Genomic DNA, 25,883 nt, shown 5'->3' with positions numbered 1-25,883 from the left:
AGCAGCGTTTCCATCAGTAATGTCTGAGCGCTTCAGCGGCTCCGGGTGGATTTGAGGACAGACTAGTTTAGTGTGCAGAACTCGAGAGGTGTCCTCAATAAATGAATAAACACAGCAACTCTCTTATATAACAAGCAGAACAGTCTTACTCTGCAGGCTGAAGCATTAGAGAGGGAATAAAACACACATTAGTGTTTACAGCGCATTTATCATCGGCCCCGGGGAAGATCACGGATCGATGTAAAAACGCAGAAGCTTTGCTTTGGAGTGGCAGTGAAACACAAACGTGTGTGACGCGCTGAAGGCTTGAACACTGACCTGCAGTGGACGATGACGGGACCGGCGTCCGGCGGGTTGCACGCTTTGACCCTGCGGAGGAAGGCCAGGAATGGAGTGGGATATTCGGGAACACCGTGGTCGGGCCAAGCCGTGAACTGGAACTGCCGGACCTCTCTCCTCTCGTTGGAGCCGCTCTGATGGGTGAAAACATCAGGATCAGAGTTACAGACGTCACACTGTACGACACTACATTTTTTGCTTCAATTCTGTCAGCGGGGTCAGAAAATGAAGCTGAATTTGCAGCATGTTGGACTGATGAAGACGGAGCTCACCGACTACAGGACTTTGTGTGAAGACAGACGATAGAATAGAAGACGTCTCACCTTATGCAGAGAGAAGGTTCGCACACAGAATGTGGCCAGTTCCATCGTGTCCAGCAGAGTGACCTGAACCGCCCCGTACGTGTCCGTGCCGCGACTGGGCCAGTACTGATCACACTTGATCTAAACAAGAGGAAGGCATGACATAAAGATCAGCTCGAGACTAACCATGTGACTGAGTCTCAGTGCTCTGAGGTCGTGTTTAGAGCGTCTCTCACCCGTGATTTCTCCTCTAGTTTAGTCATCATGACCACTGAAGCGGCTCTCTGCTCCCACACCATCCGCCAGAAATCACCGAAGGTCTCCGGCAGCGGCCCCTGGGTGGCAATATATGCGTTCTGCTTCCTGTAACCATCAATGTAGTTCGCGTTGATGTAGTCACTACCCATAATGCCTAGGGGAGAGAACAGGAAAACATCACAGCCGTGCTGAAAGTGTGTATCCGCTACGAGTTTATTTAGTTCACTGGCATAGGGAAGAGAACACACAAAACACACAGTCTGAATTGATCACGTGAGGTTCAGAGGTCGTACCGTCTGCCGGTGCGAGAACGACACGCGTGTGGTCGTACGCGATCACGTTGGCGTAGCGGTTCTTTGGCTTGTTCACCTCCAGGTTTGAATGTTCCCATGTGAACTGCTGACCAGGATCAATCGACTGAGAGACAGAGAGAGAATCAATCAATCAGTGAATCGATCAATCTATCTATGTTGTTTGTGTTTGATGTCTGATTTGTTCTTTTGCAGTTTCTATCACGAGACAGTCTCACTCAGACAGCATTAACACCTTCCTCTCCTCTCACAGCACACATTAATAACACAGTCTGAAGAGCGGCGCAGCGAGACGGTGATGAAGGTCATCCTCTCTCTCCTGTCTCTCTGCGTTACTCACCTCGTACTCCTGCGACAGATGCAGGTTGTCGTTGGCCTTCAGGCGCTCCGTGTGTTCGGGCAGATCAGAGATGGGGATGGGCGGGTGACTCATCATACCTGCGGGAGCAAAGGTCACAGCGGTCGTCATGGAGATGACCTACAAACCATCACAACTGTCGCTCTGTGGTGTGTGTGTGTGTGTGTGAATCACACATGACTGCCGTCACCGAAAGAGCTGAAACACCTAGTGAGTGTCACAACACCTCGTGTGCTGCCTACAGAGGCCTGATAATGTATTCTGCCTTCTTCAGTCCCAGAATGCTCAGTGAAAGAATCAGTCAGCCTTTTCACCATCACAGATTATTAGTGTTCGTTTGTTAATGAAAACTACGACAAAAAATGTTCGTTGACAAACTCTTTTTCCATGACGAAAACGACACTGACATCATCAAACACGAACTGTGGCTAAATCAACATGCAATATCGTTAATAATAAATAAAGTTTAAAAGACTAATAAACCCATCCGACGCTACAGTAGCCACGCCCCAAACTCTCGCTATAGGCTGAGCTGAAAGTGATTGACAGATCTGAGCTCTGAATGTTCTGATGGTGCCTGAGCGGCTGTGAGGAGTGTGAGGATGCTGCCTTAAGAGGGAGCTGCCTATGTAGACAGTAGACCACGAGACAGTCTGCACGTGTGTGTGTGTGTGTGTGTGTGTGTGTGTGTGCGCGTGCCTGGTGTCTGGAAGTTGATGCGTCTCATCTCCACGGGGTCAGTGGGATGGTGAGCCATCATCTCGGCATTGTTCAGCAGACATTTGGTTCCCGGCTCAGAGTCCTTGCGTTTGCTAATGAGTGAAAACACACACATACACACACAGAATGTGTGTTATTAACTCGACTCGACGGACAGAAATAAAATCAAAGCGCAGAACAACATAAATAAAGCAGGCTACAGGGATTGAGCGACTGAAGGGTGTTCTGCCTCAAATAAGAGCTTTAATCTTCTCTCAGTGACAAGGGATCAGATCTCACTTACCTGTCGGGTTTACTGGAGTCCCATCAAACGCCACGTCGCACACACACACACACGCACACACACACACACACACACACACACACACACACACACAGAGAGAGAGAGAGAGAGAGAGAAATCAATATAGTGCATTTGTATGCCGCAGCTACATGACACCTCCTGCAGATAACGCTCTCCTTCATTGGGGACAGTTTAACTGCGGCCCAGCGGGACTAGATTGTTCCGGACTAAATGGAAGGGGGCAGGGATGGATCAGACCCAAGGGCGGATTTATCAGCCGGACCGGCCCGACGTTTCCGCTCGCTACCCCCAGTGGCGCCAGCAAGGTCATGCCAGCAATTTGACAAACACGGATCCCTGCCACAGCTCCGAATGAGCTCACGCCGAGAAACATCACTCACGTTTATTCACATCCAAACAAAGAATGAAACTGGGACACGACTGAACCGGCATAAACGGTGTGTGTGCGTGTGTGTGTGTGTGTGTGTGTGTGTGTGTGAGTGTTTGTCTGTGCCAGAAGACGGTGTCCCAGAATGCAGATGATGAAGAGCAGAGCTGGAATCTAGACAAAGATGAAGCTCAAATATAAGAGTTTTCATTTGCATCACGTTTTAGTCAGTGTGACTCCAGAGTCTTCATCTTCATCTTCATCATCACTGCACTGTTATTCTGACACGAGGAGAAACTCCTGCCTGAATGTCTGTGTTTTTGGACTCTTTTCTCAGAAGCAGAACTCATCATAGTTGGGAAAAATTATATATTGTTCAACAGAAAAATACATCATTTTTGTGTTCACATTTGCTCCAAAAAAATCCACGATAGAGTTTATATGAGAGGGAGCTGTTGAATTAGAAAGCAGTGTTAACTAGTTTACCGTTATTAAATGTTAAGGTAAGAAAACAAAGTTTTTGTTGTTGTAAATGTACATCTTTAAATGAAAATATAAAAAGCTTTGCTAGATTTATGATGTTAATAACTGGAAACATCATCACAGTCTGTGAAAAGTAAATGTTCAACATTTACTAATACATGATTAAAATCAAAAGTTGTATCTGTTAATATTACTTAATGGACCTGAGCTGACATGAACTAACAATGAACTGTTGTATTAACTTACATTAACAAATAAATACACAAATGTCCTGCTCAGTATTAGTTAATGATAGTTAATGCATTAGCTAACAGGACTTTATTGTGTTACCAATAATTCTAACCTCCATATGTATGAAACCATTATAAACACCACGTAAAAACATAATTAATTTTATATATACACATAACAACCATGACATCTAATAAATATTATAATAACATAACTATGAATTGTTCCTCTTGCCTGGTTTCATCCAGATCATTCTGCAGTTCATCTGATTGAATCTTCACCTCAGACTCTATTATCTTCCTGTCCAGAAATAGCTGCTTCCTACATATTTAATCACACGTTATTCTCTCTGTCCCCAAATCTGTCGTCATAGATACAGCGCTTCAGGAACCATTGCTGTACAGTTCACATCATCTCTGCTTCTCCTAACTAGAGTATCTATTACATCATATTTATGTATGTTTATTTATGATTATAGTTATTTTACAGATGTTGCATGTAAGATGACCCAGTTTAAATGTAGATCTACTGAAAAAAACTCTGTTCTTCCTCAGTATTTCTGTCTTGTTTTCCAGCACAAATATCTAAACATTCTTAAATCAAGATACATTTACTGGAGAAGAGAAATGACAGTCAGAAAAATAATCTTGTTTTCTCTTTGAATTGAGTTTATTTTTCTGACTCCGTTGGCAAATATTTGTTCTTGTTTTAAACACAAACTCACTTCATTTTTACTTAATATCTTCAGTCATTTCTCTTCTCCAGTAAATGTATCTTGATTTATGAATGTTTAGATATTTGTGCTGGAAAACAAGACAGAAACACTGAGGAAGAACAGAGTTCTTGCAGTGTACATTTCATTATGTATATTAATGCATGTGTTCATAAGTTTATATGCAGAATCTTTATCATTTAAAAAAATAAGAAAACACTGAAAACATTGCTTTGTTGTTTATTTAGCCCTGCTCTAATAAAGATAAATATGATTTTATAGTAACACTTTACAATAAGGTCTAGTTTGTTAACAATTAATGCATGAACTAACAATAAACAATATATTTTTACAGCATTTATTAACCTGTTCATGTCAGTTCATAGAGCTTTAACTAATGTTAACAGATACAACTTTTGATCTTAAAAATGTTTTAGTATATGGTGATATTAACATGAACTAAAATTTATAAACAGAAGTATTTTAGTTTGTTCTAATGTATAATTACATTTTTCTAAATGATCAAGACCTTGCAGGGGTGTAAACTTATGAACACAAGAGTGCTGTACATTTGATCTGACACAATCTATCACAACCATGTTGCATGAAGAGCCTCTCAATCACGGGTCACATGATCAATAGATCACACGGGTCACATGATAACATGTTTAATTCAGACTCACTTCTTGTAGAGCAGGATGGCGATGACAATGCAGATGATGAAGACCACGGCCAGGACGGGTCCCACCACCCAGATGAGGCCGTCGCCCGCGTCCAGAGGCTGTGGGTCCGAGTCGGGCGCGATCACGGGGTCGGTGTAAGGGCTGGCCACAAACATCTTCTGAACACACAAACACAAGAGCGTTACACCTGCACACACACAGACACACACACACACACACACACACACACACAGTCGGCACATCTTACCCCGGTGGTGGAGTTGAGCTCAGCCAGGATGAAGAAGACGTACTCCTGACCCGCCTCTAAGGCCCGGTTCTCGAAGCCGCCGTAGTCCTGCTGGTTGCCCAGCGTGAAGAAGGCGGGCAGGGTGGCGGGCGTGAAGCGGGCCGTGATGTAAGCTCTCCGCAGGTCCACCTGACGCTGCCGCGGGTCTCGCTGCTTCTGACTGATGTCCTTCAGCAGCTGCAACAACATCAGCACTGAATCAGTCAGAGAAAAAGGGTCTGATCTTCCTGTCTGATGATCTTTTTTCTAACTGATTGACATTTTTGTATGTATTTAATTTTTAAGATCGTTTATCTTCATAATCGTGTAGTGATGATGTCATTATCATGTGTGTCTTTGAAATGATAATTAAGCTTATCTTCCATATGTCTGAAACCATAAGAAACCTACATATATGACATTTAACAAATATTATAATTGTATTTAGTATTTGCGTATGATCTTCACCCTGGTCATATATCATGATCATCTGCCGCTACAGTAGGTGTTATGTTGCATGAAATGAAATGCTGTAAGAAAGATCACATTGCTAAGCAGTGAAAACAGACTTGTGCAGCCAAAGGACTAAAGAAATAAACTTTTGGACCAGCAAGTTGTGGCTGGTGTGCAAAAAACGTTGTCTTTTCCCTTTGTTTTCTTGTCGGAGTGCACCTGAATGCTCTGTTTACATGTTAAAATCACAGGAGTTTTCCTCTGAGAGACGATGAAGCCCACAGACAGACTTCATTCGGAAACATGTCACCTTTTTCAGCTCTTGTGAGTTTGCAGGTCTGTTATTATGCCTAAATGACGTGGTTCCTGTTTTCGGCCGTTTTCTCATGCTGTCCTGTCTCATGTGTGTTCACACCCTGCATTATGTCTGTTCACTGATCTGTTGAGAATCTCCGACCGCGAGCAAACGCTCACATTCACATTCACCTGCACGACCTCCGACAGGAGAAAGTCAAACCTCCGGAGTTTCATACAATATTCCAGCAGAACGAGCAGATCTGAGCGAATCACACACACACACACACACACACACCAGTGAAAACAACAATAACAGCCAACACACACATCAAAACCTGCATTAAAGGTTTGCCTGTGTTAGATCTCACACATAATAATAAACAGAAGAAGCTATGTGGGATATTGCATAAAAAACGCTGGATGGAAACGCCAAGATGTGCATAAAAAATATCTGTACTCATATGAGGTTGATATTTATTATCCGATAAGAAGACATCCGCATAAACTACACATTTACTGAATAAATCCTTTTATGTGACAAAACCTCATGTGACTTTGTCTCAGCAGAGGCTGTGATTGGATAACTGGACTAACCAGCGGACCAATCGCAGCATCTCAAATGTTGGTTTGGTGGTTCTGAAACGCCTGAGTCAAAGTCTGTCATCAGAATGATGTGGTTTAATTCCTCCAGAAGCGTCTCACACGATTGTGTTCCCAAACACCAGCATCCGAACGCAAGATCACATGACAGCATTTACTGTGATTCGTCTGACGCTCTGAGACCAACTCATTTATGATGGAGGAGAAAGAGCCCGATTGCAGAAACTTACATTTTTATTACTGATATTTTGCACCAGTTTCCCAGGAAGTGATGATTTTGTTCTCTTGAACACATGAGATGAAAACACTGCTTTATTCAGAAATGTTTTATGCTATATTCCAGTTTTATGCGTAAGTTAAATTCACAACTTTGGATGGAGGCCTATAGCTAGTGAGATTGTGAGGGTCGCTCTACCTCCTCCAGGTCCATCTCGTCTGGGCTCTTCAGATGGCGAATCACTCCTCTGGCTCTCTTCAGAGGAACCACCACCACATAGATGTTCCTGCAGGTACAGAAGCAACACGTTAGTTCTCAAGATCTCATTAACCACACGAGCTGCTAATGAACGCTAATGAATGTGACGCAGACGGCGCTCCACACACACATTCATTTCAGCTCTTTGTGTGACTGATGTTCACCGACTGCGAATCAACATGAATTTAATGATTCTTCAACGATTCCTTCAACGATTCTTTTAGCAATTTACAATAAGGTCCCATTAGTGAATATTAATTAATGCAATGATGAACATTAACTAACAATGAGCAACACATTTGTTTCAGTATTTATGTTCGTTAATGTTAGTTAATAAAAATACAACTGTTCATTGTTAGTTCATGTCAGCTCAAGTCCATTAAAAAATATTAACAGATACAACGTTTAATCATGTAATGTGAAAACTAACATTAATTGTTGTTAGATGAAACCGTAAAGTACTTTGAAGGAAGCACAAACTTATTTCTGACTATATTATTATTTTATGTTTTCAAATACTTCTATATTCTTCACTTGCAGCACAAGAGATCTTGGTTTTATTTCAGATATGATGTAAAATAACGACTTGTGGTTCAGTGAGTGAACCGTTTGAGAGCAGAGGAGTTTGGGAGTCATTTGCGAGCTGTTTTTGTGCGTAATCAGCGAGGAACGTCGTTTATTTATCATCTCTGTCTTTCTCAGCACACTCATAGATGAAGCACCGTTTCTTTTGCTGCGGCGCTGCCGTTTTGTCTAACATGTATCTTCATGAACAGCGAGAAACGGAAGCGTGCGCTGCGGTGAGATTTGTCTGAACGGCGAGTGCTGTAAAGTGTGTGTGCTGCAGTATTTCAGCGTTGCACTGGGAGCTGAAATGATTTTCTTCCTGAGCTCAGCAGCCAGAAGCAGTGAGAAACACAAATTGACTGCGGTTTTGAATTATTCACAGTGCAGCAACTGGATGATTTCTGCACGTATGTGTGCACATGTCATGCATGATTCATATGTCCTCTCCGTGTACTGTAAACGCATGTGCACTCCAGCAGAGAGCGTCTGATCAGGCCGTTCGCACCTCACGTTGCTCCTGGTGTCCAGTGACGGCAGTATGATGGTGACGGTGGCTTCGGCCTCTCGCGTGTGGTCCACCTCGGGCCGGCGGATCAGGATGGGCGGTGAGGTCTTGGCGTGTATGCGGTGTCTGAGTCCGCCCATGTTCCCCTCGGGGCTGGTGATCTTGAAGTCATAACTGGTGTCCGGCTGTAGGTTCGGAATAACCGCCTTCCTCAGACGAGCGTCCACCTCCATCTTCTGCCGGTTGTACTCCACCTGAGGACGAGAGCGGACGTTTCTAGCATGACATCAGAAACTCTCAGTGCAAAAGCCTGGTTTACTAACCCCGAATCAGATGTGCTGCAGTCAGGTTTAGTGAATCTAAAAACATCCCGCTGTGTTTGAGTTGGTTTTCACATGGGCTTTACAGTTTAATCCAGAAACACAAGCTCTGTTTCAAACCCCACTGAGGCACTGCAAAAACTCTGTTCTTCCTCAATATTTCTGTCTTATTTTCCAGCACAAATATCTAAACATTCTTAAATCAAAAAAAGATAAAAATGAAGCGAGTTTGTGCTTAAAACAAGAACAAATATCTGCCAATGGAGTCAGAAAAATAAACTTAATTCAAAGAGAAAACAAGGTGATTTTTCTGACTCCATTGGCAGATATTTGTTCTTGTTTGAAGCACAAACTCACTTCATTTTTATCTTTTTTGTCTTAATATCTTCAGTCATTTCTCTTCTCCAGTAAATGTATCTTGATTTGAGAATGTTTAGATATTTGTGCTGAAAACAAGACAGAAACACTGAGGAAGAACATGATTTTTGGAAGTAAATCTAGGCAATATTTTTAACTCGACATGACATGTAAATTCATCTAGTGTTTATGTTATTAATCTTATTGTGAGAGATTAATCTATGCATACGTTTCTTTTTTTTTTTTGACCTCCTAATATTTAATTAAATAAATATAACTGGATCTTCCAGTGAAATGTCTCTCTGGTGACACGTGCAGGTCTTCTCAAATCATTTAGTGCACTTAAACCCCGCCCCTTTCCCACAATGCACTACACAATCATATTTAGACACACTTCCATGTTTGAGTGCCACGCCCACATCTCAACATCCAACAAACAACTGATGCATCGAACCAAGTCTCTACATTATTTTTTCTTCCCAAACACAAAATTCCAGATCGTGTGGATTCCTATTAAAATGATGGATTTTGCCCATGAAAACAATGGTAAATGTAAACGAACCCTAATACTGATCTGAAGGGTCTTTAAAAGACTTTCACAGTCATGAAGTAACAGAACTCACAGTGAAGCGATAGGGGGCGCTGCTCTCTGGAAACTCCCACGTCAGCAACACACTCGTCTTAGTCGCCAGATTCACTGAGAAATTCCTCGGCACGTCTGTCCAAAAACACACACAGACACGTACAACACGTGAGACTCGCGTAATCAAAGAACTTCAACACACACACACACACACAGGACCAGGTGAGCCGGACCGTGAGGGAGCAGACGTGTGCGAGTCCGCCGCGTGTGCCGAGGCCTGTGCAGGGAATTGTGGGGGATGAAGAAGGTGAGCGTATGGCGGTCACAGACGGACGGACACATATGCGGCAGTTCCAGGGAGAGCCGGCCCAGATTCACCCGCTGCTAATGAAGGTTATGTGGAAGGAAGGAAGTCGAGGTGAGACACAAACCGCAATTACACACAAACACACAAACATGTATTTTATTTGTGCCACACTGCAAACTGGACTGGGAAGTGTTGGGAAATGTAGACGTGGAGGAGAGTGAAGGAACTCATAATAGAGGACGAGGGCAAAGAAAACGTCTCTTGTCTTACCGTGAACCTGAGCGCTCGTCCTCCGAGATGGACTGTGACTGACACCTGTCACTTACCTCAAATCTCCACCCCCCAACGACTGGCCGAGTGTTACCTGTGCTCCGCCCACTGGTGATGGGTTGGGTGGGGTTAGTTGCGGGTGGTGTTGGGGTTCGTTCTGTGTCGCTCACCAGCCGTACCTGTGTCGAAGGCAGTCGTTCGGTACAGCACCTGTGGGCTATACGGGCCCGAGCCAGCGCCGTTGTGAGCCGACATTCTCACAGCGTACACCCGGTCCGGGTTCAGCCCGTGAATGGTGTAGCTGGACACGTCCGCCGGTACCGTCAGTGTCCGCGGTTCAATGCCACCACCCGCTTCCTCGTACGCGAGCGTGTATCCCGTATAAACGCCGCTCGGAGGGAGCCAGGTGAACTGCAGCGAGCAGCAGGTGGCATTGACGCGCTCCGACAGCTGCGGAAAACCTTTGGGAGGAAACTCGGGCACTGGAAGCTCCTCTTCAGCCTCTTCGCCGTATCCAGAGCGCCCTCTAGCGGCCAGGAGGAATGAGTAGACGCCTCCAGGACGCAGATCGCTCACGATGTGCCGACGCTCTTCAGGTCTGACGTCCACAGAGAAAGAGCGGGAGTCGTTTTTAAGGCCGTAGGTCAGACGAAAGCCCAGGACCTCTAGCAGAGGGTTGGAGGATTGTTGGGTCGTCCAGATCACAGCCGCAGACGTCTCATTAACCAGCTGAACGGACAGAACGGGACGAGCCGGTACTGGAGGAAACAAACACACACAAACTCACAGTTAGAATTCAGCAACTGTCACACTGACTCAAGCACAAGCAATCAAGCAGTTGAGATTTGCTATTTAGTATATATTGCTTTACATGAGTGTATGCAGATGAAGTCCAATTATTAATACATCACTGAGCGATAGTTTACATTTCACTGATATCTGTCACACAAACAGCACCTCTAACTGAAACTAAAAGAGTCCGCCTGTCCCTGAACGTCTCAACACACACACTCACACACACAGATGGGCGACTCACATGCGACGGGCATCTGCACCAGATGAGCGACACTCTGAGCTCCATCACCCTTGACGGTGTAGGCCGCCACACTGATGGAGTACAGCGTCTCAGGCTGCAGATCCTCGATGATCAGCTCCTGAACACACGAGGATTCAGTGTAAACATTATGTCAACAACATTCAATAATTCATGCATTCATTCATTAATTCCTTCATGCATTTCTTCATTCATGCCTTCATTCTTTTATTCCTTCATGCATTCATTCCTTAATTCATTTATTCATGCATTCCTTAATTCATTCATGTATTCATTTGTTAATTTTTTTTGTGCATTCCTTCATTCATTCATTCATTCCTTTCATTCATTCATGCATTCCTTCATTAATGCATTCATTCGTTAATCCCTTCATGCTTTCCTTCAATCCTTCATTCATGCATTCATTCATTTGTTAATTCATTCATGTATTCATTCCTTTATTCCTTCATTCATGCATGCATTCCTTCTTTCCACACTCTCCTGCAGTATTTTTCTTTAATAAACTTCTCAGTTCATGGTCTGCATTCAAACGGCCCTATGAAAGCACTCTCCAGTATGAGAGGTTCACACACACACACACACACACACACACACACACACACACTCATGCAGTGAAGTGGCTCTGATGCAGTGGCTCTGATGGATTTGAAATGTTTCTGTCTCAGCTGTGATTTCATGAGCTGCTCTGAAGCTGAAGCTCATACTCACATATTGTGCCGTCTCATCCACGTCCCTCTAACGGCAGGACGACACACACAGAGACGTGAGAGAACCGGTGAAGACCAGGCGGAGCGTAGGAGGAGAAGAGGAGGGTGAGATTCATTTAGTGAAAGAACAGAATGAACGGCAAAAGAAGAGATGAAGTGAGACGCAGTGAGATTCATTCAGTTCGTTCATTCAGTCTGATTCTGTGCACTAACAATACTAACACACTACTCCATCAATAACACACACTACTCCATCAATAACACACACTACTCCATCAATAACACACTACTTCATCAATAACACACTACTCCATCAATAACACACTACTCAATCAATAACATACACTACTCCATCAATAACACACACTACTCCACCAATAACATACACTACTCCATCAATAACACACTACTCAATCAATAACACACACTACTCCATCAATAACACACACTACTCAATCAATAACACACACTACTCCATCAATGACACACACTACTCCATCAATAACACACACTACTCCACCAATAACAAACACTACTTCATCAATAACACACACTACTCCATCAATAACACACACTACTCCATCAATAACACACACTACTCAATCAATAACACACACTACTCCATCAATGACACACACTACTCCATCAATAACACACACTACTCCACCAATAACAAACACTACTTCATCAATAACACACACTACTCCATCAATAACACACACTACTCCATCAATAACACACACTACTCAATCAATAACACACACTACTCCATCAATGACACACACTACTCCATCAATAACACACACTAGTCCACCAATAACAAACACTACTTCATCAATAACACACACTACTCCATCAATAACACACACTACTCCATCAATAACACACACTACTTCATCAATATAACACACACTACTCCATCAATAACACACACTACTCCACCAATAACATACACTACTCCATCAATAACACACTACTCAATCAATAACACACACTACTCCATCAATGACACACACTACTCCATCAATAACACACACTACTCCACCAATAACAAACACTACTTCATCAATAACACACACTACTCCATCAATAACACACACTACTCCATCAATAACACACACTACTTCATCAATAACACACACTACTCCATCAATAACACACACTACTCCATCAATAACACACACTACTTCATCAATAACACACACACTACTCCACCAATAACACACACTACTCCACCAATAACACACATTACTCCATCAATAACACACACTACTCCATCAATAACACACACTACTTCATCAATAACACACACTACTCCATCAATAACACACACTACTCCAACAATAACACACTGCTCCATCAATAACACACACTACTCCATCAATAACACACACTGCTCCATCAATACTGCCTGCTAGTTTTTTAAAAAATGCTTATTTTACATTTTGAAATGTCTTAGTTTTAGCCAATATCATGATTATCCAAAGCCTGAAACTAAAGTGTTATGAAAGGCTGATGGTCACATGCATCCATAACTCACTTCGCTTCAGTCACGTGACGCATGAGTGAAACAGGATACTGAATGAAAAATTAAACATGAGTGAATAAAGACACTAAAACTCCAAAACCACATCAAATATCATCTCCCAACAGCAATCCACCTTATTTTTAAAATAAGGTCAGTTTCAGGGTGTATCGGGGTCGCGACCTCACCTGGGCATCGTCCAGCATCATGTCTTTGATGCGCGGCAGGCCTTGTGACTCCCCGTTCTCCATACGCGCATAGTGAACCTGGTAACCACGGATCTGCCCGTTCCGTTGCCCCGGCAACACAGAGCTCCACAACACTTTAACAGAGGTGCTGTTGAGGGGCTGGACGTCCACCTGACGGGGCGGAGCTCCGGGCACTAAACACACACACACACACACACACACACACACACACACACACAGTCATCTAAAACAATATTATTATTGCTATTATTATTACATTTTCCTATTTAGTAGTTTTGCCTACTTTTCCAGTACAAACATTTTTAAATCAAGATACAAGAAAATGACTAAAGATCTTGTATCTTGATTTAAAAATCAAGTTTGTTTTCTGATAAATGTATGAAAATTAAGTGAGTTTGCGCTTAAAACAAGAAAAAATATCGGCCAATGCAGTCAGAAAAATTCGAAGGAAAAATGTATTTTTCTGACTCCACTGGCAGATATTTGTTCTTGTTTGATCAAATTACATTTAAAAAACTACATTTCTCTGCTGGATAAAGCAAACCAGCGTCTCGCTAGTAAAGTTTTGATGGATGTGAACTGTAATCAAGGTGAAGACGACTGCAGTGAAGTACAGGAGTCGTACAGTAAGTATGCTGATCACACACTTCATTTATCCACCGACACTTTTCAGTACATTCACGTCGTTTCCACACATATTCAGGATAATATTATTATCTGTCATGTTTATGTCGCTGTGTTTAGTAATTCTGAATAGATCCGTCTACTGTAGTAGGTATATAATGCAGTCAGGTCAAGGTGGTTGGTTTAGGGTTGTTTTTTTTTGTTTTTTTGGCAACTTGACATGTCTAAAATGTAAACAAGCTCTCTGCTGTTGCACTGTACACATACTGTACACTGAATTCTGAAAAGTTTTGTTCTGTGAAGCTGCTTTGAGACGGTCTGTACTGTATAAAGTGCTGACTTGACTTCATGTGGAGGTGAGATTTTACCATCTTCATCAGTTCTGCATTCTACAGCTTGGCTCTGGGGTCCGTCGCCCTGCTCCGTCAGCGCCGCCACCGTGACGCGGTACAAGCTCCAGCGCCGCAGGCCCTTCAGGAGTGTCTGTTCCACATCCGGCTCCAGACGCAGCGTCTGCGGTGAGTCAAACCCGCCGGTGTCATTGCCGCTGACCTGATAACGCACCTCGTACCCGAGCGGCGCCGCGTTCTGCTGCTCCTCCGGGGCCGGAGCCCAACTTACCGACAGCGAGGTGGAGCCGGCGGCGGAGCAGCGGACCTCGCGCGGAGGAGACGTGGGCTCTGACAGGAAGAGCGGAGGAGGAGGAGCGGAAAAGAGTCGAAAATAAAACACAGAAAGGAAAGATAATTGAGGAACGTGGAGGAGGATGAAGCAACAGAAATAAGGCAAAAATAAATCAATACAACATAAAGACGAACGCAGAGGATGAGGCTACAAAAATAGTTTCGATGAAAACAGATCAATAAAACTAATTATGAAGCTCAAGTTACCTTCAACTTAAAAGATAAATGATGCAAACAAAGGAAAAAAGAGGCAAAATGAAATGAAGGATTTGTTGATGCAGTGATGGAGGAATAAACCGTCTGTCTGTCAGAATCGGTCACCAAACAACCATCTGATCAACATATTGACCAGAACAGACAACCTAATTAAAGCACCGCCGAGTGTGTAACAGATAGCAGTGCTGTTGCCATGGAAACAAGGCTTGATGGATGGAGCGACGCATCGGTCCAGGATCAGAATTCCTGACCAGATGGTGACAGACAGTCTGACTGAATCCCATCGGGTTATTGAGGAGTTTATGAGGAGTTTCCTTCTGCACATACGAGACAAATTATCTTTAATTAGAAATCTGACGAGGGTTCTGCAGGAGAAGCTCTTTGTCTACGGCGGGTTACAGAGCGGTCTGAAAGAATGAAACAAACTGTTACAAAAGACACACTCAACGCCAATAAAGAACCTTTATTTTTAAGAGCGTATATAAGGATAATTCATATTATAACTGACAGACTGTGAATGTGAACATGAGATCAGAGTCTTTACCTCCTTCTACTCTCATCATTATTAGTTCTTCTGCTGTTCAGGAATAAAAGCATCTGTCCTCCTCCTTTCCTCACCTTGACTGTCTGATCACTCAACAAACGTCAATGTGATCATGTGCATCTGACACTGTCACTGCTTGTGATGTTCCTCATTTGGGTACAAGAATCTGCTAAATTAATAAATGTCAGTCTGCTTGATGACAGTTACAGTTTGGTTTCAATAACCCTCTAATGCCACAAAACATCTGGTGAATGTACAGCAGCGGGAAATGAACCATAAGCCTAACTTAACCAACTGAGTCATTCTGACGTTTATACTTGAGTGATATGAATGCTAAAGCAAAGGAAACCTGTCTGAGAATCACTAGACATGAGGGCATTCAACTCGACTGGATGTAGATCTGATGAGAACAAAACAAACTGGAACCAAAAAATAAGCAATCAGTTTAGAAAACGCATGAGAAGCTGATGTTGTGGAGTACATACCTGCTGCTGCGTACGGCACACGGACCTTCTGACCATAACACACGCACACACACACACGCACACACACACACACACACACGCGCACACACACACACACACACGCACACACACACACACACATTCACACACACACACACACACACACACACACACAGGCGCCTTAAGCATTTTTCTGAGCTGAAGTCTCTGTTGAATATGAGCGTATAGAATTGTGGGTATTATCTGTCATTAATACTGCGGTTAATGCGCGGCTTTGGTCTCAGTCAGTGTAATTGACTAAAACCTTTCCAGCTGAACGGCACAACGAGAGCGGAGAGAGTTATTAAAGTAACAAGGGATCCGAGACGTTCTCAAAATCAATCAAAGCGATAAGGTTCTCGGTTCCACAGACCCTGTGACCAGTCTCTGTTCTCGCACACGCACACTCGTGTAACACAATAATTAAACTGACATGAAATAATTTAATTAGCTTTATAGAATATGACATGTAAAAATGAACTGCGGATGCGTAGTTGCTTTCAAAAACTGTTATCTGCGCTGATGTTAGAGGAAGTGCGAGCGGATAATTGGGCTCACGTGTGTTTGTGCTGGACGCTCAAGATGATGATCGAGACACTCGGACCTTCAGCACAACAGACACACTGACATTACAGTAACACCCAAACGCTGTATAACATACGCTACACATACAGTAAGATAGTAAGTGTGCTGAGGAGAGTGTGCTGCACACTAACGACTGCTCACAACACCTAAGAAAATACATAGCAACAGCCTGGAAACCACCCAGAATACCCTAGAAACTAACCACAACACCCTACATCAACAACCTGTAATCTCTCAATACAGCATAGCAAAACCCTCCACACTCCAAAACCCTACTAACACCCCAGCAACCACCTATAACTACACAAAACACCCTAATATTACCCACAATCCAATAGTAACCACTGCCAAATCCTTAATAACACCATAGAAACCAACAATAACCACTCAATACACCCTAGCAGCCACTCTAAAACCCTAGCAACCACCTATAACTAGAGTTGTCAAAAGTACCTACTTCAGTACCTAGTCGGTACTGAAATTTTAAAAATGTGACACTTTGAGCGCTGTTGAGCAGATTCGTAAACACCTCTGATTGGCCATTGTGCTTATGACTCATCGGATATGTCTGTGATTGGCTTCAATGATCAACGCAAATTTTAAAATTTCAGTACCGATAGGTACCGAAGTCGGTACTTTTGACAACTCTACCTATAACCACCCAATACACCCTATAAAACACCCACAACCCCAAGTAACCACTGCCAAATCCCTAATGGCACCCTAAAAACCACCAACAACCACTCAATACACCCTATCAGCCACTCCCAAAACCCTAACACCCTAGCAGCCACCTATAACCACCCAATACACCCTATAAAACACCCAAAACCCCAAGTAACCACTCCCAAATCCCTAATAACATCCTAGAAACAACTATAACCACTCAATACAGCCTAGCTTCATAACTCAGTGCATGTGTGTGAGCAGCAGCTCGAGCATCTCAGAGCTCAACCTCACAAGCTGTGAAAAATACCCCAAAGCGCACAAAAAACAGCCCAGAACACAGCAATAGAGCAACTTATATTCATACCGTTGCATCAGGAGGATTATGAAATTAATATTGAGATAGTTCTTTCCACAGATCTGCCAACAAGAAGGTTTGGTGGAATAATGATAAGAGTCTTACGGTTGTCGACGTGCTCAGACTGCGGCTGTGGTTTGGTCATCCTCACTTACCGTTAACCATCCCGGAAAACACCAGCTTTAACAGCGTTACTGAAGAGCTCTGAACTGCATGACATGTAAGAAGAACACTTCATCATCAACACAGACACAACAGATACTCTCACTTCATTTGGGTCTTGAGCTAAAAGGAAACTGAACTGAAGGAGGAAGAGAAGAAAGAGGTAAAAAGGCAGAAATTAAAAACACAAATCCCATCCAGTCTGGTGGTGGCTTTGGCTTTTGTTTGTTTTTCAATAATCTCCTGGAAATACTTGTGGACATACACATAACACACCAATGCATTTCTCAATGACAGAGATGGAAGGACGGACGGATGGAGGGAGGGAGGGAAGGATGAATAAACAGAATTGGGGAGGAATTCAACCGGTTGTGCCACTTTTGTGCCTAAAAACATCCTTTTCACTAACCACCGATCCAATGTAACCAGGTGTATCTGCACAGGAGTATTTAAATGTCATTCTGTTCAGCACAAACACGCCTCATGACTGTGTAAATTATAGCTTCATAAACATCAGCACTATTTGGTAAGCAGGTGGTAAACGGAATTTGCTGTTTGTGAACATTTACTTCTGATCACGGCAGCAGATGAGAGAAGCAGTTTCTGGATCAGTGCTGGAGTGACCAGCAAAGTGCTTGTTTGTGCTATTATCTGAGTCAAATAAAGCGTGTGCAAATGAACGACACTATCAGCACGTGACATTCACTCTTATTGAATTCCCCCACAGCTCATAGTTTGTGTGCACTGGCAGCCATGTCGCAACTAGTTTGTTGCGCTTCCGCTTCCTCTCTGAAAGCGACGACTGAGTAAAAAAACACAGATTAAACATCCAATCAGGGAGATTCATCCTCTGCACCAGCCCTGCCTCTTCCCATCCAGACCAACAGCCTATAGGAACCATCAAGGTCTAGCACTGTTCTAGAGTCACAGGTCTGATGTGGGTGGAGAAACAGAGCAAGGTTTGGTGCAGAGAGCTGTTACTGCGTCATACACTGCAAGAAACGTCTGGTCAGGTAAAATGTGCTTCATGTGCAAACAACACCTCAATCATCGACTGGTTCTCAGTCAGATAGGACAGTGTATTTTTAAGGACTGAGGGTCTCACACATACTTGCTTGCGCCGTGCGTTGATTGATCTCGTTGGTGAATGCTCCGATGCCTTTGTTGGAAACGGCAGCCAGAGAGAAGGTGTATTCGGTGTTGGCGCGCAGACCCTCCACCACATACGACGTCCTGGGCTCAAAATTCCTCTTCTCCTGTTTGTTAGAAAGATCAAAGACGCTTTCAACACAATGTCTTTGAAAACATCGCCATTATTCCACCATTTCAGAAGTTGATGCCAATACTCCTGAAATGTCACGATTTGTAGTCCTCGAGTGAAGAATGTTTTTACCTGAACACCGAGATCTGGAGATTTGTAGATGAGTTCGTAGGCTTTCACGGGCTCTTTGGAGTACGCAGGTTCCCAGGTCAACTCCACGCTGGTGTCGGTCACTTTACCAACCTGGAACTTCCCCGGCTGCCCAGGAACTAAAACACAGATCAGAAACACATTAGAAACCTGTTCGGTAATAAGGGACCTGATAACGGAGCGACACTAAAGGAACAGTGCAGAAATGTTCTGCTGGTACTATGATTGATTTCAGTGACACTTCATTAAGAGCCGCAGGTGAATGAATGCAGTCACAGGAACATGTTACAGTGAGATCACGTTTACTGGTGCTCTGCGAAATCCAGTGCCAAACGAATTCCAACAGAAAACTACTTGGATAGAGAGCGGCTTCTGTGTGAGCAGTGCTTCATACATCGCTACACTATTTTTTGCATGCGAAATTTCACAAAAAATGTGATCGCATCTTCAATCTGCAAGAGTTGATTTTCTTTGACTCAATCGCATGTTTCTCTACAACTCACCTCCAGGTCTCACTTTGACGTGAACGGGATCAGAGAAGGGTCCATCTCCCACAGATGTGAACGCCAGCACACGAATGGTGTACGTCTCGGACGGCACGAGGCTGTGGATGGTCGTAATCATGCTGTCCTGAACATTGTGGATCTGCCAGTTGCTCATTGGCTGCGAAGGATCCATGGTGTAATACACTCGATAGCCTTTGATCAAACCGTTGGGCTCCTCCGGCTCGTCCCAGCGCACCATCACTGCGTTCTGGGATATGATGCGCGCCTGGATGTTCCGCGGCGGGCTGGCGGGGGCTTGCTCTCCAGTTCGAGCTTCCACCTTGTTGCTGGACGGACCCTGGCCGATGGTGTTGACGGCAGAAACGCGGATCTCGTACTCAGTGTTGGGGTAGAGGCCACCGATGCTGTAGCGGGTGGTGGTGATGGAGTCCACCGTCTCGTACTTGCTGTCTGGGGATTTGGCGCGGTACTGGATGATGTAATAGGAAACGGGGTCAGGGTTACCAGAGTCCCAGGTGATGGTGACGCTGGTGGGGGTCGTCTCCGTGACGATGGGGGTACCAGGAGCTCTGGGTAAAGCTAAAGATAGAGAGAGAAAGAGAGGACAACTGCATTGCTCTCTCCTCAGGAGATTCTCAGACTACATCTACATTAATACAAATAGATTTGAATCTCAATGCAAAGATATCTGAAGATCTTTCCAATGCACAAAATGGGCTGCGTACAGAAAGTCTGGAAACTCATGACACTCTTTCTATTTACTTTTGAGGAAGATTTGCAAATGTGAATAACAAAAGCTCACTTTTTGTCCACACATGTTAAGAACCATTCCTTACTTCATTAGACTGGGCAAAATTAGATATTCTTTCCATCGACCCAACATCATTCTCTAAATCTGGAAGCTCTTTCTATCATTACATACACATTCTGTAACTGGATTTGGCTGATCAATCCTCTACACCTGCGGCACTGAATACCTTCCTATTTTATCTACGTTTGCACATTTTAGTACTTTACTTTCATGTATTGAACTGATTATTTAAATTTTCTATTTCCTTTTCATTATTAATTCCACTTTGTCCGATTTTTCTCCCACTCTGTATGCATAAAAAAAATCATGATTATGAATAAAAAAAGACTCTTTCCTTACACTTAACAATAACTTGCGCCACGGCCTCAATGATTCCCAAGCTGCTCATGGCGACGCAGGTGTAGTTGGCCGACTCTCGCACGCCGTTCAGCTCTAGAACGTTACGTCCCACGGGCATCTCGTCCTCCGGCGTCAGGTCCTCCGAATTGAGCATCCACTTCACATAGGGCATCGGAGAACCGACAGCGACACAGGTGATGTTCACGCTCCCGCCCGGCATGATCTCGTGGCTGGTGGGAAGGATGGTGAAGCGAGGGGGAACGCGGCGCACTGGAGCACAAAGAGAAGGAAACAGAGGACAACGAGGTAACAATGACAGCAAATGGACGTTCTGATGAGAGCTTCATATTCAAGCTGGCAATACTGCTAAAAGGACAAGTTGCTAAATATAAGCACTGACTAGCAGATGGAACGGAATAATAATGTGTTCAGGAGCTGGAGAATCTGAATTCAAGCTAAAGGTCAGAGCCGTGTTTTCTTACAAACTGACTAACGCGCCCATTTCTACAGGCATGTCTCTCAGGTCACAGAAATTTCAGCGAGGATGAAAAACCCAACCGAGAAGAGGAACGTTAAACACGGACGCTTCTGCCGAGGCTCCTCTGTTCTCATTCTGAGCTCAGCTGGGAGGCAGAGAAACTGTAATGATGCATATTTATTAAAACCCACTCTGTTGGAATGAGCTTTATTTCCCGTCCGAGCCCCCTCAGTTTCCCATAAGCCTTTAGAAACCGAAATGAGATTGTGCTGCCCTCAGGGACCCAATGAAGCCTTTTCAAGCTCTGTGATCAATAGCTGCAGATATCGACTCTATAGACCGGCGCTGGAAGGCAGGTGTTCGATTCAGGCTGGTTTCATCCACCAGCTTATCAAAGGGGAGAAGGGGAAGGCGTGACTGAGAGAGCCTGACTGCAGCGCTTGCATGCCTGAACACGCCACAAACCAACGCTTAAAGGGAGATCACTGGAACACCACGGCCAACACATACAGCAAATGTTCAGCACACGTGAACTTAACAGGGTGAAACATTTCAAGTCAATACGGTAATTAGTGTCTGACGCGCACTGCACTAAATAGGCAATACAGTCAGACTGACTGAATCTAGTCCAGTGCTTCTCAACTGGCTTTGCTTCAGGACACAGACTGAAGTTTACCATTCTAACCGTTATATATTGTGAGCTGAATTGTGTTATTTGCATTCAGCATTGTGTTTTTTTGTCAGACCTGCAACCCACCAGTGGAGAAGCACTGATCTAATGTGTGTGTGTGTGTGTGTGTGTGTGTGTGTGTGTGTGTGTGTGGCGCTACATTCTAGGACAAATCAGATTCTTCTGCAGCAGAAACTGTCGTTCCGGAGGGAAATACTGCATTTACTCCTGGAAGATCTACATCTGACTGAGGAAATAAATAAATAAAAGAGACAGCAAGCAAATGTGAGAAACGATGGAAGTTATGCTAATCCACTCAGTTACTGTGGAGCGCTGCCAACCCGCATCCAGAAACAGAGATGAAATGCAGGAGAAGAGAGAGAGAGAGAGAGAGAGAGAGAGAATGTGTTAGAGAGAGATAAAAGAAAGAGAGACACACTAAGAACTACAGCTTTCTGAATTCTTAGAGGTGTCATGAAATCGGCAGGTCATCGCCAGATTAAAAACATACAGTGAATCAACCCCGCAGACAGAGAGAGAGAGAGAGAAAGAGAGAAAGAGAGAGAGAGAGAGAGAGAGAGAGAGAGAGAGAGAGATGAGATGGACAGAAACAAAGAACCAGGGCAACAGGAAACACTCGCAAACCGGAGATACTGAATCTCCAAACGCTGATGTCTGTGAACATGCACAACTCACCATCACCTTGGATGGTTGCCATGGCGACACTATGCGGTGTACTGAGTAGTTGCTAGGGTGTTGCTATGCAGAAGCTGGGGTGTTGAATGTGTTGTAGTGTGTTGCTATGCATTAATCTTCCATCTGAGGAGCACTGACTTAAAGAGACAGTTCACCCAAAAATGATCAATCTGTCATAACAAGATATTATTTTGAGAAATGTTTTCCACAGAGGAAAGTGTTTGAACAACATGAGGGTGAGTAAATGATGACAGAATGATCATTTCTGGGTGAACAATCCATTTAACAAAGAGCTCTAATAAATCTCATTATCGGCCTTCAACACGAGACTGATCTGAGTGCTCATAAAATAAGAAAAATGTCGAGTTGCATTTAATAGAACAATGAAATAACGATTAAAGAAGGGCAGCAGTTCAATCAAGAGCTGTGATTCAGCGAGGCGTTTAATTCACATCAACAGAAGTGAGAAACAAACATCTGAAGCCCAGGTTCTTGTTTCTTCTGCTTTAGAGACTAAAGGAGATCCGTAAGTCTGAGCAAAGCTCTCGGATGCCGGGGCTTATGGGGATTCAACACACGGGATCAAGTTCTAAAATCTACGACTTCAGCAAAGAGGAAGAAATCCACCTGAATAAAGCTACAACTGCATCGGATCAGCTCTTCTCTTTCATCAAACTCTGACAGAGATGAGATCAGTTTTTATTGGCAGATTAAAACGTTTATCTACAATAAAATGTGCAACTGTAAAAGTGAATTCAAGCATTGACCAAAGACACCCAGAATTGGACACACTACATTTAAAATCTACACAGTTAATCAGAGGTTAATGCGGGTTAGTTCATGCGTTCATGCGACTGTCAGCATGCAGCAGCAGTAACGTGCAATTAAAAACACTGGTGCGTCATGCACAAAAACAGCCCAACATGTGGATTCAGTACGAGTTATTACACTTCCTCAGTGTTTCTGTCTTGTTTTCCAGCACAAATATCTAAACATTCATAAATCAAGATACATTTACTGGAGAAGAGAAATGACTGAAGATATTAAGACAAAAATGTGTCAAAATGACTCCATTGGCAGATATCTGTTCTTGTTTTAAACAAACTCACTTCATTTTGATATTTTTTTTGGCCTAATATCTTCAGTCATTTCTCTTCTCCAGTAAATGTATCTTGATTTAAGAATGTTTAAATATTTGTGCTGGAAAACAGAAATACCGATGAGGAAAAACACTGCTAGTTCCTGGTTATGACTGAACCGGTCAGATCTGCTAAAGCGTCAGATCAGTGCAGAACCAGTTCAGATTGAAACAGGTGAATATTTGAATTCAAATGACCTTCTACGAGCGTATATTGTGCAGAAATCATTTTGCGGCTCTTAAAAGCTTGGGCTTCCAGCGAGACGGGAACAATAACCTTGGGTGGTAACAGCACATTTGATCTATGCAACAATAGGGACCGCTGAATTGGATTTGCCGTTGTTAGTCGGCCCATTACAATGAATTATCTCAAACGCAATCTTTCCTCTCGCTGAAAGGAGAAGCAGAGGCACGGCGGATCGACTTGCAGTCCTGCGCACACATACGCAGACGCCGCATAAAAACATCGGCGGGACTGAATGACATCATCCTGTAATTGCTCATGTGTCAATTAAACACGGAGGCTTGAATGCGACGGTTCGGATTTAGTCCCTGAATCACATCTGAGACGCAGAGGATGTTTGTCTCCGTCTTTCTTCTCCTCCTCCAGAGAAGGCTGTCACGAGCGCCGCCGCCGCGTGTCACTCACGATCTTTCCCACAGTTGATTTGACTTTCAACAGTTTTCCAGGAGCGGAAACGGCGCGAACGCTTCATCACGGTGACAGAATGAAAATAGGCCACTCTCTGATGACAAACAGACTTTTCCTAAAAAAAAACCTAAAACATTCCGTTAAAACAGACGAGACTTCATGCAGCTCATGCGCAAGCAGCGAGAGAAAATGACAAAGACAGACAAAACAAAGAGACCGTGAAGAACTGCGAACAACTCTGACATCACGCTGGGTTTATAAAACTCATATACCCTGGTGCGGGATTGATTACGAGAGCACAGGTGATCAGGATTCTGACTCCGATCCCGTCATGCTGTGAATGGCTGCTTTCAGAACGAGTCCTTTCAAAGTTTCTGTCCTTATGGGAAATTATCATTATACTTAGACTGTTTCATTTTGCTTGACGCCACATAATGTAAGACTTAAATGCGTTTGTTTATGAACGTTCAGCAAAGCCTTCTGGGTGAACATCACATGATTAATATACATGAGCCAAATCATTTCAGTGACGACATCAGCTCTACACTGCAAAAACTCTGTTCTTCCTCTTGTTTTCCAGCACAAATATCTAAACATTCTTAAATCAAGAACATTTACTGGAGAAACTAAATTATTTTATTTTATTTTTTTTTTTATGAAAAATGAAGTGAGTTTGTGCTTAAAACAAGAACAATGGAGTCAGAAAAATAATCTTGTTTTCCCTCTGAATTAACTTTATTTTTCTGACTCCATTGGCAGATATTTGTTCTTGTTTTAAGCACAAACTCACTTCATTTTGATACATTTTTGTCTTAATATCTTCAGTCATTTCTCTTCTCCAATAAATGTATCTTGATTTAAGAATGTTTAGATATTTGTGCTGGAAAACAAGACAGAAACACTGAGGAAGAACAGAGTTTTTTGCAGTAGCTTCACAACAGATATTAGCAATAACTGAGCGGTGGCAAAACGACCAACATGAATTAGCCAGAATGAGTTTAGAGAGAATAATTGACCAATTTAATCCAGATTAATATGACACTGATATGAATATAACTGACTTGAATACAACATTTGCTCATTTTTCCACTTTATCAATAGTGGCCCAAAAATGATCTGTTGGACTTCAAGAACGTCTGAATCATCAGATCAAGATCAGTGTTTGAATCAGCCGGGGTTTAGTGAATGTATGAAGTCAGTTTTATAATCAATGACTCTTGTGTTGACGTTCATCAATCTAACACAAGAGTGACTGAAGTGCACAGAAACGTTCTGATCA

General features: G+C 43.3%; 1 protein-coding gene across 8 annotated transcripts in view; it reads right to left on the bottom strand.

Moving 5' to 3' along the window:
• Window positions 1–25,883, bottom strand: part of ptprsb (protein tyrosine phosphatase receptor type Sb) — a 73,320-nt gene that overhangs the window by 9,622 nt on the left and 37,815 nt on the right. For 3 of the 8 annotated variants that reach the window (XM_051863755.1, XM_051863772.1, XM_051863801.1), the window contains 17 exons: window positions 20,971–21,240; window positions 19,818–20,399; window positions 19,297–19,433; window positions 19,015–19,159; window positions 9,531–9,625; window positions 8,231–8,484; window positions 7,099–7,186; window positions 5,316–5,531; window positions 5,069–5,226; window positions 3,908–3,994; window positions 2,572–2,583; window positions 2,268–2,380; window positions 1,551–1,648; window positions 1,193–1,316; window positions 878–1,053; window positions 663–782; window positions 319–473 (listed from right to left, as the gene is read on the bottom strand). In XM_051863755.1, coding sequence (XP_051719715.1) covers window positions 319–473; window positions 663–782; window positions 878–1,053; window positions 1,193–1,316; window positions 1,551–1,648; window positions 2,268–2,380; window positions 2,572–2,583; window positions 3,908–3,994; window positions 5,069–5,226; window positions 5,316–5,531; window positions 7,099–7,186; window positions 8,231–8,484; window positions 9,531–9,625; window positions 19,015–19,159; window positions 19,297–19,433; window positions 19,818–20,399; window positions 20,971–21,240 — 2,830 coding nt within the window. Of the gene's footprint in view, window positions 1–318; window positions 474–662; window positions 783–877; window positions 1,054–1,192; window positions 1,317–1,550; window positions 1,649–2,267; window positions 2,381–2,571; window positions 2,584–3,907; window positions 3,995–5,068; window positions 5,227–5,315; window positions 5,532–7,098; window positions 7,187–8,230; window positions 8,485–9,530; window positions 9,626–10,246; window positions 10,826–11,103; window positions 11,222–11,829; window positions 11,857–13,541; window positions 13,736–14,554; window positions 14,867–19,014; window positions 19,160–19,296; window positions 19,434–19,817; window positions 20,400–20,970; window positions 21,241–25,883 lie in introns of all 8 variants that reach the window. The other 5 variants (XM_051863792.1, XM_051863816.1, XM_051863808.1 and 2 more) reach the window with 4 other exon arrangements.

This window comes from Ctenopharyngodon idella, chromosome 2 (assembly GCF_019924925.1).
Source record: "Ctenopharyngodon idella isolate HZGC_01 chromosome 2, HZGC01, whole genome shotgun sequence".
Classification (NCBI taxonomy): Eukaryota; Metazoa; Chordata; class Actinopteri; order Cypriniformes; family Xenocyprididae; genus Ctenopharyngodon; species Ctenopharyngodon idella.
The sequence above is the reverse complement of the archived record's forward strand: the minus strand, read 5'-3'. Positions and strand labels throughout refer to the sequence as shown.